At 42.9% G+C, this 17943-nt stretch overlaps 3 protein-coding genes and 1 long non-coding RNA gene across 6 annotated transcripts in view; 2 read left to right on the top strand and 2 right to left on the bottom strand.

The window, feature by feature from the left end:
- Positions 1-7396, top strand: part of LOC134009869 (uncharacterized) — a 636131-nt gene extending 628735 nt beyond the window's left edge. The window contains exon 2 of the long non-coding RNA XR_009928276.1: positions 7153-7396. This is a non-coding gene — a long non-coding RNA (uncharacterized LOC134009869). The remainder of the gene's footprint in view (positions 1-7152) is intronic.
- Positions 853-5393, bottom strand: drap1 (DR1-associated protein 1 (negative cofactor 2 alpha)). Of its 2 annotated transcripts, none has more exons than XM_062449719.1 (7): positions 5231-5393; positions 4428-4500; positions 4200-4293; positions 3867-3989; positions 3652-3742; positions 3100-3185; positions 853-2662 (listed from the first exon to the last, which is right to left on the bottom strand). In XM_062449719.1, exons 1-7 carry the CDS (start codon positions 5270-5272, stop codon positions 2485-2487), a joined length of 687 nt encoding a protein of 228 aa, XP_062305703.1. In that variant the 5' UTR covers positions 5273-5393; the 3' UTR covers positions 853-2484. The 2 variants fall into 2 exon arrangements, with proteins under 2 accessions (XP_062305703.1, XP_062305704.1); XM_062449720.1 differs by having other exon boundaries at positions 4428-4554; positions 5231-5370.
- c23h11orf68 (chromosome 23 C11orf68 homolog) lies at positions 5603-7113 on the top strand. Of its 2 annotated transcripts, none has more exons than XM_062449324.1 (2): positions 5603-5707; positions 6007-7113. In XM_062449324.1, exon 2 carries the CDS (start codon positions 6081-6083, stop codon positions 6825-6827), a length of 747 nt encoding a protein of 248 aa, XP_062305308.1. In that variant the 5' UTR covers positions 5603-5707; positions 6007-6080; the 3' UTR covers positions 6828-7113. The 2 variants fall into 2 exon arrangements, with proteins under 2 accessions (XP_062305308.1, XP_062305310.1); XM_062449326.1 differs by having other exon boundaries at positions 5626-5731.
- Positions 7397-7447: 51 nt separating the features above from the next.
- On the bottom strand, positions 7448-17486 carry rela (v-rel avian reticuloendotheliosis viral oncogene homolog A). The gene is made up of 12 exons (XM_062449243.1): positions 17339-17486; positions 15992-16027; positions 15584-15720; positions 14483-14628; positions 13349-13440; positions 12971-13105; positions 12619-12723; positions 11795-12010; positions 11536-11613; positions 11346-11432; positions 10981-11055; positions 7448-9675 (listed from the first exon to the last, which is right to left on the bottom strand). Exons 1-12 carry the CDS (start codon positions 17343-17345, stop codon positions 8912-8914), a joined length of 1878 nt encoding a protein of 625 aa, XP_062305227.1. The 5' UTR covers positions 17346-17486; the 3' UTR covers positions 7448-8911.
- Between the last annotated feature and the right edge of the window lie 457 nt (positions 17487-17943).

The following is a 17943-nucleotide window of genomic DNA, read 5'->3' as shown; positions in this document are numbered from 1 at the left end:
CCGATCCTCATTGGTTCCTGTTGGCCAGTTATTGGGCGGTCACCTTTGCCCTGGCTGCTGTATGGAAACTGCGCTTCCTTCAGTTGGTCTTTTGATGGCTCCCCTGCCCCAACGGTGGGCGTTTGTTGGTCTGCCACCTCCTAAAGTCAAGTCAACCCACCCCACCCCACACACATCCACACAAACTGTCCCCTCATCCCCTTCGTCCCTCTAGCCCCCTCCCCAGTGCTGCTGACTCATCGCTTGTGCAGGAAGGATGCAGTTGTTTTTGCAGCCCGGTGACTGAGAGATGGGACTGCTACATTTACTCTGTTAAACCAAACTCTGAGGCAGAAGGAGTCTGGGTGCTATGAGGAGGGTAGGTGTGTCAGTGTGTCTTTGTGTGGAGGTGGGGGTAGTGCGCTGTCAAATCATAATACCCCACTCAGAAATAAGTGCCAGGGCTTGAATAGGGGAGAGCATGCTACAGCAATATCTAATAGTAAATTCACGACAAAACTCTCATTACACTTAAGCTATGCTTGAAAATACTGTATGATTTGTTTTTGAAATCTCGACACACCTCTCGTGTATCGCATCCTTTACAAGTAACAATAGGGTAGGAAAATATGCCACAGTCCTACAGTAAAGCCAGATTCATTGATAAACAAGCTTTTCCATGCCACAGTCAGAGAGGCCTGTAAGGACTGTGGGCCGCAGTGTGGCTGAAAACAAAGACTGTTCCACTACTGTGAAACTCTGGTGCAATGTTTCACTCAGGTGCCAAATGAGCCGGCACAATCATCACACATTCCACTGTGATTCATGTCATTGATATGCTTGGTGGGAAACATCTCATGAAAATAAACCAAAACAAGTTGACCTGTGTTTTATTGAAATTCGAACTTTATTTCACTCATACAAAATAAAAAGAATGTTAAAAGTTTTACATACAGCATCAATTCTGACTGCCTACCTTGAAACTAATTAATATCAAGACCGACAGAGTAGCAGGCCCTATCCTTCTTCTGTTTTAAATGCGTACATTAAAACAATCTAAAAGAGAGAAAAATTAACATGAAATACGGAGGAAAATTTGATTCAAAAAGGGGGCATAACGGTCCAAAACTTGGCAAATAATAGGTGAAGGAGGGGAAGGGGTGGGGGGGTAACTTTAAAAACAAAGTTAGAATCTAAAGGGAGAATCACAGAATCCATCTCATCTTTTGACATCACAGCCAGCACAACACAGATACCTTTTGTCTTCAATGTAAAGAGTTGTGGCTGATTGGGGCTTGGGGACACAAAGGAATATCATTCATAATTTTAGAAGCATTTTCGTCATCATAAAAATAAACAGAAACCCAAAAAATTAAATAGATTACCAAGTTTGTTGTTATATGATATTATGGATATGGTTGACATTTGAGGTGAGGTTGATGTATTCACTAGGACCCATGGAACTTCATAAAAACTGTGTCTTAAAAGGGAAACTAATGTGAATAATGCTGAAGTTACACAACCCAGAGTAAAATACATCTCATTGCTTTATTGCTTCTAGGGTCCTAGGGCCTTAAACTAACAAATGGACTACCTATAGGTGATCTATTTAAGCTTGAAAGCAGGGCCTACACCTTATGGACTGGTGTCTATGGCAAACATTTAGCCTAGTCTTGATTTAAACCTGGTAGTGAAGTTCCTCCATTGTTCAAGTACCTTAAATCTAAACCAACTTAATCAGTATCCATAAAATCCAGATTCTTATCCCATATCCCAGTGATGAAATGATTCCTTAGACAATCTTAGGACATCGCCTTCCCTTATTCAAGTGCTGATCACTTTCAAATACATTTAACGGTTTCTCCTGAACTAATCTAGAGTAGATGTTTTTGCATGTATAGTATATATTTAAAGCTGTAAGGTTAATGCTTGTCTTGCTACCAACCTGAGGCCAATACTGACATTCACAAGGAGCTAGTGATATGTTCTTTGAACACCACTAAAGTCTGATACTGGAAACTGGAGCGAGACGAGAGAAAAACCAAAGTGCAAACTACATGAGGGACTCATAACTTGTCCTGTCTGAATGAGAGGTGAGGGGGTGGGTCTATCAAAGTGGGTCTATCAAAACATACATTTTTAAGTCAGAATAGAACAACCGACACGTCTTAAAAAAAAAAAAAAACGGGTTCATTGTTTTTTTCTTTTCTTTCCACAATAAAACAAGAATTGATCAAATAAAAAAAAAAAAAAAGATAAAGAAAATTAAAACACTTAATACACAACTGATGACTCGTCTTCTGCAGGGTCTTTGTCTTGACTAGGCTACACGCCTGTGTCTGCCAGCTGTTGTGGGCTTTTCTCCTTGCAACGGGGCTGCGATACCTCAGTGTCAACCCCCCCCTCCCGCCCCCCCACCCCGCCCCTCCTCAGTGCAGCCTCGATAAGAACAACGTAGGAGGAAATAAAATGTAAAAGAGTTGGTGGGGGAGGGGGGGGGGGGAGCTAAGAGTCATAATCTTCGTCGTCGTCATCCTCCTCCTCTTTGTGCGGCATGGGGGCTGGAGGTGGGGGCGCTGTGCCCATCAGCGAAGGGTGAGGGGCGAAGGAGCCCAGGGGCATGGGCATAGGCTGGGCACCCTGTGCGCTGCCGACGTGGAGGTACTGAGGTGGCATGTCGGGGCTGTGTTGGCACAGGCGGAAAGTGAAAATGATTAATGATGTCGACGTTAGTTATATGACACTTGTTCTACTCACACAAAGCACTGCAAGCAGCGACTTTGAGTGAGCGATCCTTTCAACTTTAACCTATCCAGTTCCCCCCTAACAACTTGGTCTCGACTGAGTGCAAGGTCTCCCAGCAACTTTGACGTTTGTGGCATGTTATTCTTGGTGTTTTCAACATGGAAATGTGTTTCGGAATAGAAGACTCACTCAGTCACACATTCAAACACGCACTCTCACCTTTGGCCCTTTTAAGTCCCATCCCATGTCTTCTCAGCATTCTAAACCCATCCCATGTCTTCTCAGCATTCTAAACCCATCCCATGTCTTCTCAGCATTCTAAACATGCCAAAAATGTTCCTTTGTATGTTATGTGACATAACACGTGTGTTGTACCTGTGGAAGCGTGAAGCTGGCTGTAGGTTTGTGCTTGACTGAGACCCATCCTCCTCTTCCTCCGTCTCGCTGTCCTCTGAGTCATCCTGTTCCCATGGCAACAGAAACAAGAGTGAGCGTTCCTCACACCTCACCCCTAGTCTCCACTCAAAGCAGACCTCACAACAACTACAACAAGCAAGGTTTAAAAACAAAAATACTGATGAAAACGTTAGGCTATGCTTTGTTGTTGCTCTGTGTACTTCTTAAGCCCAGTGTAGCCCTGTGTCAATCAAGGCCAGTGGTCTTCAACCCTGGTCCTCAGGAACCCCTATCCTGCAGGTTTTAGATGTTTCCGTGCTCCAACACACCTGATTCAAATGTATGGTTGTTATCTAGCTCTGCAGAAGCCGGGTAACGACCATTCATTTGAATCGGGTGTGTTGGAAGAGGGGAACATCTAAAACATGCAGGACAGGGGGTCCCTGAGGACCAGGGTTGAGATCCACTGCTCTAGGCTACTAACTTGTTTTCTGATTATTGCATTGTAACAATGTTATGAATGATATCGACCTCTTGTTCAGACTCTGTGCCCGACAGCTTCTTGTCCTTCCCCTTGGAGCCTGCTCCACCATTCTTGCGACTTGACCCTGGTTTCCGCCCTCTGGGCGACGGAGATAAACAATTCTTGTGTGTAAAAACAACAACAGCAAGTCTGATATCGAGGCTTGCTTCGTCCCAGGAACTGGTGGCCATTTCCCGAGACAGGCATGTGAAACTATCCATACCTGCGGGCCACCTTGTCCCCTCCCTCCGCATGGTTGTCCTCTCCCTCGCCTTGCATGTCTGGCACGGCTGCAACCAGGTCCTTCAAGAAGTCAAACTGCTGTTCCAGCTCAATGCACTGTTTTCTGTGCACATGCAAAGCCTGGTTAGGACACCATGGTCAAGCCTGGAGACTAACAGTTTCACAAAGTGTCACTGAAGAATCGATTAGGGTTCCCAACCTCCAAATAAGGTACATACAACTCATCTACAGAGTAAAAAATAATCAATGATAAATAGGATATTAATAGGACTAGTTTCTGGCACAACAAAAACAGACAGGTTGCAGGTCTTACAGGTGTGACGTGGTCATTGTTTTAGCATTCCGCGACTGGGTGACTTGACAGGCTTTTGTAAGGAGTGATTCCAAGAAAAGCTCAAGGGCTCGTGCTGATGTTTACATTAAGGAAAAAGGGAGATATATGACTTACTTTTACCCAGTCGTTTCCATGTGCACACCAATGACACGTGAATGAGCTTTGACAACAATAATCAAAAGACCTCACAAACGCTGCAAAGGATACATATGATGACAGGAACTGCTGCAGCCACTTTGCCTATTTCCTCATCAGTCTGCATAATCTTCTTAATCCTTGCCTGGAATAGGAGGAGATCAGTGAGTTGGATCACTTACACTTCGTTTTGGTCAGGCTGATGGTAAAAGCAAATGGGTATCTTGTCTATCATTGGACGAAGATGTCAAAGTCATAGACTTGCAATGCAAGCTAAGCTCTTTCTGCCATTCGCTTGTGTCTAGGCATGGCAACGTATGGCCATTATTCAACCTGATCATGACTACAACGATGACCTTGTTGAAAGTCAACAAGTTAGCTGATTAAAACATAACCCGTGTGAACGTGGGATCCTCAGTCTATCTCAGCCATCTTAGCACATAACTGGCTTACTAGTAAATGCTAATAATAACAATGAAAAAGTTGTCTAAGCAGTCACTTTGAAAGGGTGTTCAAATTCCACTCCAGCATCATTAACTAGCGTAATAATCACTAATCAAGTTGTTTGTTCACGCCTTGTGTTTAAACATAATATACCCGGAAAGCCAGATGGCAGAACAACTTCACGTAGCAAGCTAACTCGCATAGCTCGCTAACATGCTGGCTAGCGATGAAGGCCAAATCCCAGTTCATGGTGCAGCTTGGTGCTCTGCGTTAGCTGCTAGCACTACAAGATAACTGCTAATATGCCAACCTAGCCGGTAGAGCTAGCTAGCCTCTAGCTACAACAAACAACCGACAACCATCAAGGCATTAGCAAGTCTATATACCGTACTTTCCACGTCAGTTATCAGATCAGCAACCAGTCGACTTACCGGAGGGAATCGAGCGTTATATTTCTTCTTTTTACTGGGCATTATAGAATAATCTGGCTAGATAATAAAAAATATACCTATATATTCCGTTTTGACACAATCTCCACCTCTACTTTACAGCCCTGTAGCTAGCTAGCTGGTTAGCACATAGCCCGTATACCGAAAGCTTGTTTCCGCTGGGTCTCAAGTGCCGTAAAATTCGGGGTGAAATGAGCTCTAGACTTGACAAAAACAAACTAAATGTTTTTATTTTTAGGACTGTTTTTGAGTCTTAATGTTCATATAAAATGTAAATAAATGTTTAATAACATTCTAATTAAGTGACATTTTAATGGTTTTGAGTTCTGTTATGTGTCATTCTGGGGTTGTACAATAAAGTTTATTCACCGAAATAGAATCAATCATGGCGGCATGAGTTGAAATTATCTGCTGACTAGCTAATTCAAAACAACTACAAACACTGGATAACATCTATATGTAAGTTTGCTTCGTTGTTGGCAGGTATTTCATTTTTTAATAATCGAATCTGGACCTTTGGTGCATGCAATTAGATTAGCTTTGTTCTGTAGAGCTTGCATACCAAGGCAACAACCAATTACTTGGCTAGTCTTCTAGTAGGTAACATAGTAAACACATGATAGCTGATCGAAGATCAGATAGTTATGAAAAAGTATTATTTTAAAAAACGACTTAATCTGCGTCTGCAAGCTTGCCTGTAGCTCTAGCATGTTTTTTTATGAGCCTATATGCCACACCTAATGTCTGCTTATCAACAGTAACACGTTGGACCTAGAAGAACCATAACCTATCAGTAGTCCACCGTGAAAACCACTGCATTATTGACAACGCAATGGAAGACGAAGATGTTTCTGCCGGGGATCAGGTGGAGAAGTGTGAACCCTTCACTGCCGAGATCTACGCCGCAGAGTCTCTGGCTGCTGACATGGACCCTTGGATTACATTTGACGCTCGCAAAACCCCCAGAGCAAAGTTTGAGAGCTGGCTGGAAACTAACAAGCCCTCACAGGTGTCCCGTTATGGGGATGAAGACGGTGGTAGAGGCCCTGTGGGGTGGATCTGTATAAGAGGACCAGACTATTATAGCAGCTCTGGAGATGTTGACAGCCTTCTGGAGAGTTGGGATTGTTTGCTTGAGAGCGGCAGGCCGGTCAACTTCCAGACGGTGAAAGAGCTGGCACTGAACCACAATGTGCTCAAAGGAAAATGGCTAATACACTTGGAATCTGGATTCAAGGTGGACCATGCATGGGAGGGCATAACTCGAGCAGCACTAGAAGGGGAGATCGACTGTGCTAAAGTAAGCACTCAGGACCCAAAGAACCCAAGACACGTCATCTGTGTCTACAACAAGAACTTTACAGACGATAACCAGGTGATGAGGCTAGACACTGTCATTAGGGCCACAGGGGTGAAGTGTTTTATCTCCTATAAGCCTGATGTGTACACGCACCTGGGCATATACCGCAATAACCGCTGGAATCTTAGTCCTACCATATTCGAAAGCAAGTTCGACCTTAAGTGTGTGCCCAGGCGCTCTCACGTTGTCAACAAAATTACCAACCTGGAGGTCACTTAGGGCTGCTAGGAGGAATAAGCAGTTCTACAACAGGCACGTTTCATTGGTAGTGGTGCTGTACTGACTGAAATTTTTGGTTTCAGTTAATTGCCCCCCAGCGAGTGGGATTTTGTGCTGCCTTCAGGTCAATGTGACCCACCGTCGGGGTGCAAAAAGTGGGTCACAATGACCCGAAGGCAGCACACCGTAGGCTAGGCTACTTCCTGTAAATAATAGCTTACACTTACAAACACATTTACTCATTCTGAAGAGTATCTGATTGTGTGGAACAAAGTCCACGTCTGCCTCATTTCCTCAATATAATGTGTGTCAACAACAAAGATAGGTACCATTGCCAATATTCTGGTATCTGGTCCAAGTGTTGTGAGGGGATTTCAACAAATTTACCTTTGTTTTACAATTTGTTAAACAAATTAAAACCAAAAAGTTTTACTTTGCGTTCACTCAATTATGCTTTTAATATGTTAATGGCTTTGAATGCTCTTGTTTGAGTTATTTCTAAATAATGTAAAGTTTGACCTTTTTACAAATTTACTTAAGTGCCAAATAAAGTTGACTTTTGAAGTTGATCTGTCTTATTACCAACCTATATAGGGATGTAAATCATAACCAATGCCAGCTTTTAGATTGTTATAATTTTATTTGTCACATACAGGGTCTTACACTTTCATCAATTAATGATAAGGAAGCTTCACTAGCTAAATATGTTTTGGATTAAAAACTGACCTTGAACAGAAACACTTGATAGGAGCATCTATGATTAATTGAACAATATGAGCATATCAAAAAAATTGAAAAACAATCTATATTGAGTCTTTATAGTAAGTCAGTGCATTTACTACATTTGTAGATCATTTTACATTTACAGAAAGTATGTTTTTATATGTGTACTGAAATGTGAATTGTGCTATATGTTTTTAGTTAGAACTTCTTTACTTAGCCTAGGTGACGATCTGTGTTCTGTACTTTGTATGTGTACATATTACAACGTACAACAACAGAAAAGACAACATCCATGAGTTTAAGGTGATATTTATATACAACCTTCAGTGTCCTCGGATTTAAAAGATAGAAAATGGTGGTAATGCTTTCTTATACCAAGACATAACTATACACCCCATCTCTAGTGCTTGAAAAAAAATGCTATCTGAAAAATATTTGGTTTTAAAACAATCATTCCAATGTTTTTGGACCACTAAAGCTGAAGAATATCTACAAATCTGCCCTCCGAACACAGTAGCACAGTTAACCCAACTAATGCACAGTATACGTTTTCCGACTTGTACATAAAAAGCAATCTAACAATAGCATACAGATAGTATAACTCTAACCATACAATTTAAAGTAAATTTGGGAAATTATTATTTTCTAAGAGCTTCCTGTCTGACAGTGGTTTGGTATGGTGTTTCATGGATGATCTTTCAAAGAAGTGCAATTGTTGACAAGCAAATGTTTTAATTGCTTCCTGTGACAATATAACAGTTTCAGTTTTGTGATAGCTTGTTTGTCTCAAAGTCTTTGTCTTGAAAGGCCACAATATCTACTTTGTGGACAAACAAAACACACAGAAGGTGCTTTGGTATATCCGATCACTATTACTCTTGTTTTAATATAAATGTAAAGTACAAAACTGTGAAGGCACTATTGCAAACTTTAACGACTGGGTCTTCAAGGACCAGAGTGAATATCACTCCTGAATATTAGATGCATCACATGGCACCACTGTGCAATGTTCAAATAGAACCCAGTTTAGGGGCATTATAAGGTTTGACAGTTTTCATGGTGACATTCCAGTTCATGCAGTTCATCCTTGTGTTTCACCATCCATGGCAAACTGACCAATAAAGCTGTGTCCCACTATCACCACTGTCCAATTAGTATCAGAAAGGTACTTCAGGTATCAAAATAAAAAATATTAATGTCACAAAAGTGGCACACCAAGTTAACCACCAATTGTTTTTTCCTTGGTTTCTATTTACATTACAAAGAAAGTGGAGCTGAATTGGGTCTCAAGGGACAAAGTTCCTGAATCATTTGAAGACTTATGAATCTGTGAGGGGGGAAAAGGACAACCTTTAAGTAGGTTAGTTTCCAGACACAAAACCTGCATGCGGATCGCTGAAAATGGACATAAGACGCTCCTCGTCAATGGAGCTGAAACAGTCTTGGTCCTCCAAGGAGACCGGCTGAACGGCGGGGCCAGGGAAAGTGTCCATCATGCCATTGTCTTGGAGCAGACTGACAATGCTGTTGGGGTAGTTCATGTAGGGGAAGCCACCGGTATTGGACGCTGGATCGCCTGGGTTCTGCACGCTGCTGTTCTGGAGGGCGGAGGAGCTTGGCTGGGACGATGCCTGAGAGAAGGCGGAGGCATTGCCCTGCGCTTCCACTTGGCCCTCCAGCAGAGCGCGGACGTCATCCATATTGAGGCTTTCCAGGTTGCCCTGGGAACCAACGTCAAAACTGGGGAACTCACACAGATCTTCAGCATCAAACCTGAGTTCTGGGTTGTCCCCCACGCTGGGCCCTTTTTGGGGCATGTTGACCTGGGGCTCAGAGGAAAAGGTGCAGAAGGAGAACCCGGGGATATCCATGAAGTTGACAGTGGGGTAGGCCTGGGTTGTGGAGGCCTCCGCAGCCGACGCCCGGACCTGGGTGGAGTAACTGGACACCGGCGTAGCTTTGGGCTGGGAGTCTAGAGTGAGGCTACTAAGGAAATTCCATGTCTGATTGGTGGTAGCAGGTGCGACCTCTGGCTGGTTTGAGAACAGGTGGCCTGGCTGCAGGTTGAAGCAGGACAGGTTCTTCGCTGAAGGGATGGTACCACCGGACACCACTGGGTTCACACCTGAGAGGCAAAAACACAAGGCCTCACTTTCACAGCCTGATCTCTGTCCCCTTCGTCCAACTCTATGAAACTCAGCTTCTTTGACACTGACAAACACAACAACTATAGCACAATGGCCCTCATTTCCGACAGAAAACTGGACATTTGGTCATTTCTGTGCAGAGCTCGGCATTTATCAGACGCGAGTGTTGTCAAGTCTCAATTTGCGTAGCTGACAAGTCTTCCAGTCAGCGGCAACTTTTGGTGCAGTTGGAATGTATTCACTGGCATCTAAGCATATGCAGCCACACATTCATCACTTAAAAATATGTAGCGTAGGCCTATAGCAAAACGTTTTTTTAACCCTTGTGCTGCCTTCGGGTCACATGACCCAAAGGTTCACAACGAACCATCGTTGTGTTTACCCAATTTTACCCAATAGAAAAACAATAAATAGCATTTTCTTTTAACCTTCGCAAAGTGGGGGGTCTGAGACAGCCCGACGGTTAAAAGAAAATTCCTCACTTTCTTTTTGTATGCTGTAAAGTTGTCGCAATACAACGGTGGGTCACAATGACTGATGGGTCAGAATGACCCGAAGATAACACAAGGGTTAAGGTTTAAATCGATTATGTGTCATATATCCCTAAAATAAATAGCTACTTTCAAATGATTTGCAATTCATAGGGTTGATACTTGGTGGTGTAAGATTCATTTGAAGCACTGGTGACTTAATTACAAGTAATTAAAATGAAACTATTAAATAAATGAGTAGGCTAACCGATATGCAATGTAAAAGTATAGATGGTTATTCAGTCACAACAAAAGCCTTGACATTCAGTAAATCTCACTAATGGCAGATCCGCGTCTGACAAGTTAGAAGACCTGTACCCGCCCCTAAAACAGGAAAGGATTCTTTGGGACAGCACTGCAGGTATCTTTTATCGAGAGCTTCCGCTATTAAGTCAATTTCTATTCCCAGTTGGTTCAATTGGACTTGGTAAGTGTTTCTATTTTGAGGTTGGATCAGTTTCTCTTCTAGTACATATTACGCATCTCCATGTTGTAAACTCTAGGGGCAGTGCCTCTAAACCTGCCTCTAAACCGAGAATATATAGGGGCATGATATTTAATTGACGATTGTTTTCAGCCACCACATTTATCACCGCCCAATCATTTTTGCACTGGGATTTACAAGATACAACGTTTCATGAATCACACGTGAACCCTGTCAGAAGATGATTTGTGACTCGGATCTGCTAGTTTGACCAGCAGATGATGAAAACAAATGACCGTTTCGACGGTTAGGAGAGAAGAAAGGTTTACCAGGTTGAACACTTGTGACCGGAGGCTTTACAGTGACTGGTCTCCTGGCCATGGGACTTTCTGTTGGCATGGGCGCTGAAATCATAAAACACACACACACACACACACTTACAAACATTCATAATAAAATCGTTTTAAGGTAAAGAGGAGTCAGGTGGCTGAGCGGTGAGGGAATCGGGCCAGTAATCATAAGGTTGCCAGTTCGATTCCCGGCTGTGCCAAATGACGTTGTGTCCTTGGGCAAGGCACTTCACCCTACTTGCCTCGGGGGGAATGTCCCTGTACTTACTGTAAGTCGCTCTGGATAAGAGCGTCTGCTAAATGACTAAATGTAAATGTAAAGAGACAAGTAGAATGAAACTTACCAGGCATCGTGGCCCCTGGTTTCACATTCGGGAATATTCCCTGTGTTCGCTTTCCATGGGCCATGGGACTCTCTGCTGGCATCGGTGCTGAAATAATAAACACACTTTTACAAACAATATAAACATTCATTACTCAGAGGTCAATTGTTTGAAGGTAAAGAGACAGTAGGAGATGCTTCTAGAAACCTACCAGGTATCATGGGCACCAGTTTCATATTCTGAAATAATCCCTGTGTTCGTTTTCTCTTTTGTATCAGCCTGTACTCATCTACAATGTGAAAGAAAACAATCCTGTCAAACATAATGTAAAACTTACAGTAATACCAATGACCTGTACTCATTTAGTCATGTTTCATCTTAAAAGATGTGGATTAAACCAATCTCAAACATGTGAAGCACATGTCAGAGTAACCTAACAAGCTGTCGTGGTAGTCAAACAAGGAGCTGACCTTGTTCTGAGGGCAGGAACTGGAACACCATGGGCTCGCTGACCTCGCGGTCGGACGGCCGGCGCAGCTGCATCTGGACCCTGACTGGCTCAGTCAGGTTGGTGTCATGGTAGGGTGGCGTCCGGAACACGATGGCCACCTGTCTGTGGACATCGGCCTGCGAGAACGTTCCCTTCCCCTCCCAAGTGTCCTGGAAGAAACGCACCTCGATGTCCTCTGATGGGAGGGGGGGGGGGGGGGGGGGGCAGGGTTAGGAAGGTGGAGAGAACAGGACATTTCTTCTGTGGAAGCTACCAGACTGCAGTGACTCTCTCCGACCCGCCAACCCTCCCTGCTGTCCACACTCCCATCACTCACACCCCTTTACACCCTGACTACACCACTTCCACCACAGTGCTTAACATTACTAACACACACAATGAGAAATAGGATCCCAGCACTTTTTCTGACCAAAGGGAAAAAAGTCCCTGTTATATGACCTATATGACCTTTAACGCAATTCGCTCTGGATAAGACCGTCTGCTAAATGACTAAATGTAATTCACAAAAAACAGCACGGGTAGGGGAACCACCACGGTGACTAAGTGGACACATCAGGAAGGAAGAAACCACACTTTCAAACAGCTCTTTTTCCAAGAAGAGCAACTTCAGAGAAAAGCTCAATCAAATAGAGGAACAGTGCCACTGTCTGGGACTATTATTAGCTAGTTAGCATAAGTCACTAACAACACAAAATAGTAAAATAAAGATAAAGACATCTTGGAACGGACAGACAATTCCATAGACAAAAAGGAGTACTTCTTTGACCGGGTGGATGAAACTACCTTTTTGTACTTTGTCACAGAGCAGGAAGATTTCATCCCCCCCTCTGCAGCTGCCAGAGTTGCGGTTGACTCTGCAAATCTTCAGCTCAGCAGTGTTGGGTGCTCCTGTTGAACACAAGACAATGGAGTAGGAAAGGTAGAAAAGTGTTATGGAGAGTCAAGAGTGAGTACCTGACTTCCTGTAAGCTTGACACGTGTGTGTGTGTGTGTGTGTGTGTGTGTGTGTGTGTGTGTGTGTGAGAGAGTGTGTGTGAGAGAGAGTGTGTCTAGTGTTTGAGTGCATGTGCATTGGAGAGTGCTGCTGCCTTATCGCATGCTTGGTGTGTATGTGTGTGTAAGACTGAAGACTCACTGTTGTCATAGATAGGCTGGGACACAACAGGCTCCAGAGCTAGGAGCTCCCCAGTGGCCAGAGTTATGGAAGCCTGGAAACAAAGCCTTGCCGCATTCAGGTCAAACTCCTCTTCCCACACCTTAGCCTCAGGAACTGCAGCCAAAGCACAGTGCATGAACAGGGTGGTCAGGGTTAGGGTGTGGTTGTGATTCTAGAAACACTTATCTGGTATCAAGACACTGCATCCTGCCCCAGGCGAGGTCATTTAAGGATAGCAAACACTCACGCAATACCGAGCCCAACAAAACACAAATCAGTGCTGGCTGAGAAGTCTTAGTGTTATGGTAGAGAACTGCTGAACATTGGCGAGTTTGTGTTTGGGTTGGTGTGCCTTACTATTGAAGGGGTTGTTACGGGTCTGAAGTCTGCATGTAATTGCTTCAGTCACATCCTTTTTCTTCACACACTGAATGCCCAGGTTTTGAAAACTGAAAGCAGATCAAGAGAGAACTTGTGAACGAGAACGAGCCTTACTGCATGACTGAGATTCAATGAACCGTTTAGAAGTTATTGCATTTTCTCCATGAACTTAAAGCAGTGTTTACATGTGAAACGACAGTGCAGAGGGAATGCACATGACAAAACTCCACGGCTGAAGTCAAAATGATTCACTTCAAAAAAGGGTGCACCTTGCCATGATAAAAAGGACAAAATGATCCACTTTTGTGTCTCTGGTCACCCAGGAATAACACAGATGGATGACTAACTGTTTATGAAGACATTAGCAGGTCCACAGCACATTGTGTTTGTTTGCATTTCATCACACACACAAAACCACCAGCACCAACTCCCACATTCAACCCAGGATCAAACACAAAAATGTATCTGCAAACCGTGTTCAGCACATATTTACAGAAGTAAATATTGACATATTTACAGAAGTGCACAAGCATACAAAAAAAGCAGTAGGGATGGGCATCAAGATTTTATTTTCAGTGACTATTTGGGCTTCAAATGATTATCAAAACTAGATTATCAAGATATAACGATTACTGTGCCGCATTCCGTTTCAGAATGATGCTCTTCTTTTGTCTTTGTGTACCACTTTCCTTTACAGCTAGGCATTTTCACCCCTCCTTAAAAGCCCAGACTCACTCTAATAAAAATGAGTTTCCTCCCCCCAAAAGTGAGTGGCTCGCTGTCAAAAACTCCCCTTTTCTACCTCCTGCCTGGTACATTGTAGCTGAGACTTGAAAACCTTTATATCCCTCTGTCTTTATCAGGCTTCCCATCTGGTGATACTTTTGAGACAAACTTATACATTGTTGTTGTTTGTTTTTCAGTTGAATTGTTTATAAAGTTCAAGAAAATCCACCGTTAAAAAGACTAATTGTTTTCAATGAATGCATGACGTTTCCAAAGTCAATAAGTCATTGCTTTAAATAACCGTGATGTCAATGTTGATCAAAGTATTCATCCATCTGATTTTTGCCATAATCGAGCAGTCCAACAAAGCGCTCCTGTATCTACCTGTGTACTCGTCTCTCCTGCAGGTCAGCCTCATAGTAGCCATGTTTGCAGTCTTTCCCAACCAGCTCGTGGGGGTGGGGCTTGTGCGGAATGTCCTTGGTTACCAAGGAGATGCGTACACGCAGGGGACCGCTGTAGTTATGCACCTGCCAGGGAGGGAAGGAAAACATGTTAGCGATTAAGATCAACAATCCAAATTAATCTACTCACAACAACAATTCCCTCTCAACATAAACAAAACTCAAAAGGAAGGGAAATAAGAAATAAGGACATGATAGCACTAATCGAAGTGCTCCAAAACATCTAGAACCGGAATGCATTCGTAAACCTACAGTATATATATTCATTTGAGAACTGCACCCAAAATGTTTCTCCTCCTGTCTGATGCAAGGCATGGTTTGTTGTAACCCCACTCGAACTGAGAAGAACCCAATCACAACCCATACGGGGTCAGATGGCTGAGCGGTTAGGGAATCGGGCTACCAATCAGAAGGTTGTTGGTTCGAATCCCAGCCGTGCCAAATGACGTTGTGTCCCTGGGCAAGGCACTTAACCCTATTGACCTCAGGGGAATGTCCCTGTACTTACTGTAAGTCGCTCTGGATAAGAGCGTCTGCTAAATGACTAAATGTAAATGTAATGTATGCATACTAAGCCCTCACTCCAAAATAAGTCTGGATATCAGCACCTATGGCCAGGTCACTAACAGGGACTTAGGAGACCTACTGTATCATTCGTAACCAAGTTCTAACAACTTTCAGACTACTTCTGTAGTCCCCTAATGAATTACGTAGGGAACTCCCAAACCCAAAACATTGACTGTGTTTGACAGTTGTAAACTGGGAGGTCATAATGAAAATCACAGCTTGTATTTGTTATTGATATTTAACTCTAGAAAAAGGTGCACAGACAACATCCTGGTATTCTATCGAAAGATTCACTTTTCTTTTGTTTGTCCTATTTGAAGGTCAGTACAACTTTTCCGGAAACAGTGACCTGTATCAAAAAGGTGGCATTCTAAGGAAGTACAAACCAACATGTACAGTAAACTAAACCAACAGAGTGAGAGGTGAGTGAGGTGAACTCAGATAGGGTGCTAACCTTGATAGTGGGGTGTGTCTTGGTGGTGTCATTGCTCTTCTCTCCAGGGATGCTTCCGGCAGAGCGGCCCTCACACTTGTACCTAAACCTCATCCCCCTCTGTTTGGGCTGTTCTATGATCTCTATGAAGGGATTCCCTGTGGAGTGATCGTGGGAGGGAGAGAGAGAAGGGAAAGGGTTTGTGAGTGCCAGAAAGACAGTGAATGAGGTAAACCAGGGTGTGTGTCACCCTGACCAATCTGTTCATTTTGTGCAGTTTGTATCTCTCGGATGTCAAAATACGTCACTGTGTAACATCAGTTCAAAGTATGCAGTCTTGAGAGACATGTGAATATGCAGGATACAGGGCTAATTGATAGGCAAGTTGCACCCAAATTTACCCAATATCTTAAATGATCTTAGACTTACCTTGGTTCAGTGGGGCCTGCCCCCATCTATACATTCCTATGGGAACAGACAGGACAGAGCCACTCAGCATAAATAAACACCCAGGTTTTTTTGCTTGATTACAAAAGAAACTGTATATATATATCGAGTGTTCGGTAAGCAATAGTAGTAAAACATCAACTCCTTTATATAATACATAACTAAAAGTAGAATTTGAGTCTGGTTCCTCGTCTCATAATGGATGAATACAGATAGAGAGAACACACCTGGTAGATAGTAAACTAACCACAATAAAAGGTATTAGGGGTAGGCTAATGTTTTTTCAACCACCCTCTATTGTCTGAAATTACATTTCTAGCTCAGATATATGTGAAAGACAAAGAAGAGATACTTGTTGCTTGCTGTCGATACTTTTTTTCCTCCCAATTATTTATTTATCCTTTTTTATCGCTGTTTTGAAAAGCCCGCACAATGTAACATTAGACAGAGCCCCCAACAGGAAGTTATGTTCCACAGATTAGACATCCGACTGCTGCCTACATGAAAGGTGTTTATGATACAATCAAATGAATTGGCACATCCACTTTATATAACAGAAGGCACAACAAAGTATAATGCCGTATAGTAAGATCCTCGATTTCGGGTTCAACTTCAACAAACTTCTAAACTTTCTCTGCGTGTCTTTCTGTTGGACTCAAAAACAAAACGTGCCAAAAGACAGCGCCCTACTTTCAGCATTTTGCAGCCAACTTGCTGACAATAGCCTACTTCAAAAATGAATCAATCGCCTATTAAATGTGGTTCCTCGTGTTCATTTCTTAGAACTTCTCGTAACACACCGTTTAGCCACTATGTATCCAATGTACAGTCTGCGTAGTAAAAGTTGGCTATATTTATAGTAATTGATTTGGTATGTGATCCACCCAAATGGCTACATTGTAGTCAACTTCTAAATAACTCGCCGACGGGAAATCGACAACATATGACAACTCTGTGATTGAAAATAAATAATCGGTTAGGCCTCTTGACAGCCTATTTAGATAAAAAATAGCCTACGCATAAATCGTAACATTAAAGGTTGTTTCGTACGATCAAGTGTAACCCGAACACGACATATTCTGTAAGACGACAGTTTTAGGGACAGACACATTATTGATAGGAAGATTAAATGGTGTTGATGTAGACCGAACTTCCTACTGTCAAGCTAACTCGAAGACAGTGATCTCCATTATTTGGTGCTGACTCCTCCTGCTGTAGTGCAATACCCATGGCGTATGGGGCTTTCCCTCAGTGCGCAAACAAGTTGCTGGTCTTCCTACATGAGAAACAAATGCAATCGCTTACCCCTCAGTTTGTGAACAAACTTACCATCCATTTTAGACTTCAGTTTAAGCCACTCGTGTTGTTATGTCAGCCTTTTGAGGTACGGGTTGTTTCTAAAGAGATATCCTTAACATAGAATAAGGTGTCTTTGTAAACGGCTTTTGACAGAATGCTCTGCCGCCTCCGCCTTCGAGTCGCCGATGCAATTTGCCACCGCCCCCTCTTTTTTTTTATTATTGCTTTGCCACCGCCCCCTCAAACGGTGCGGAAATACCCAAATGACGTAGCCCACGAAGGAAAGAAGTAGGCTAAAGCTTTTAAAACCAGTTAAAAGCCATACGCGAATTTGACTTTTGAAACAACTTAGGTCAAGGTATAACACACTTTCTCGAGACTTTCTCAAACGATTTAACAATTTGAGTCAAATCCCATCTCCATCTTGAGATTGCTTATAAAAAGCGCTATACAAATAAATGTGATTTGATCTCCAATGCAACATTCACATAGCCTATGATACAGGCCTACTGCCTTATGATATGGTCAAAGCCACAGCTGTCTGAGCACCCTGTTCCTCAACTTTCTCTGACAGACTTTTGGAAAGGATTCTGTATCGAGAAACTGTAAGTCCCTAGGTCTATATCTTTGTATCT

The sequence above is a fragment of the Osmerus eperlanus genome, chromosome 23 (assembly GCF_963692335.1).
Source record: "Osmerus eperlanus chromosome 23, fOsmEpe2.1, whole genome shotgun sequence".
NCBI classification, from domain to species: Eukaryota; Metazoa; Chordata; class Actinopteri; order Osmeriformes; family Osmeridae; genus Osmerus; species Osmerus eperlanus.
This window is presented reverse-complemented; position numbering and strand designations above follow the sequence as displayed.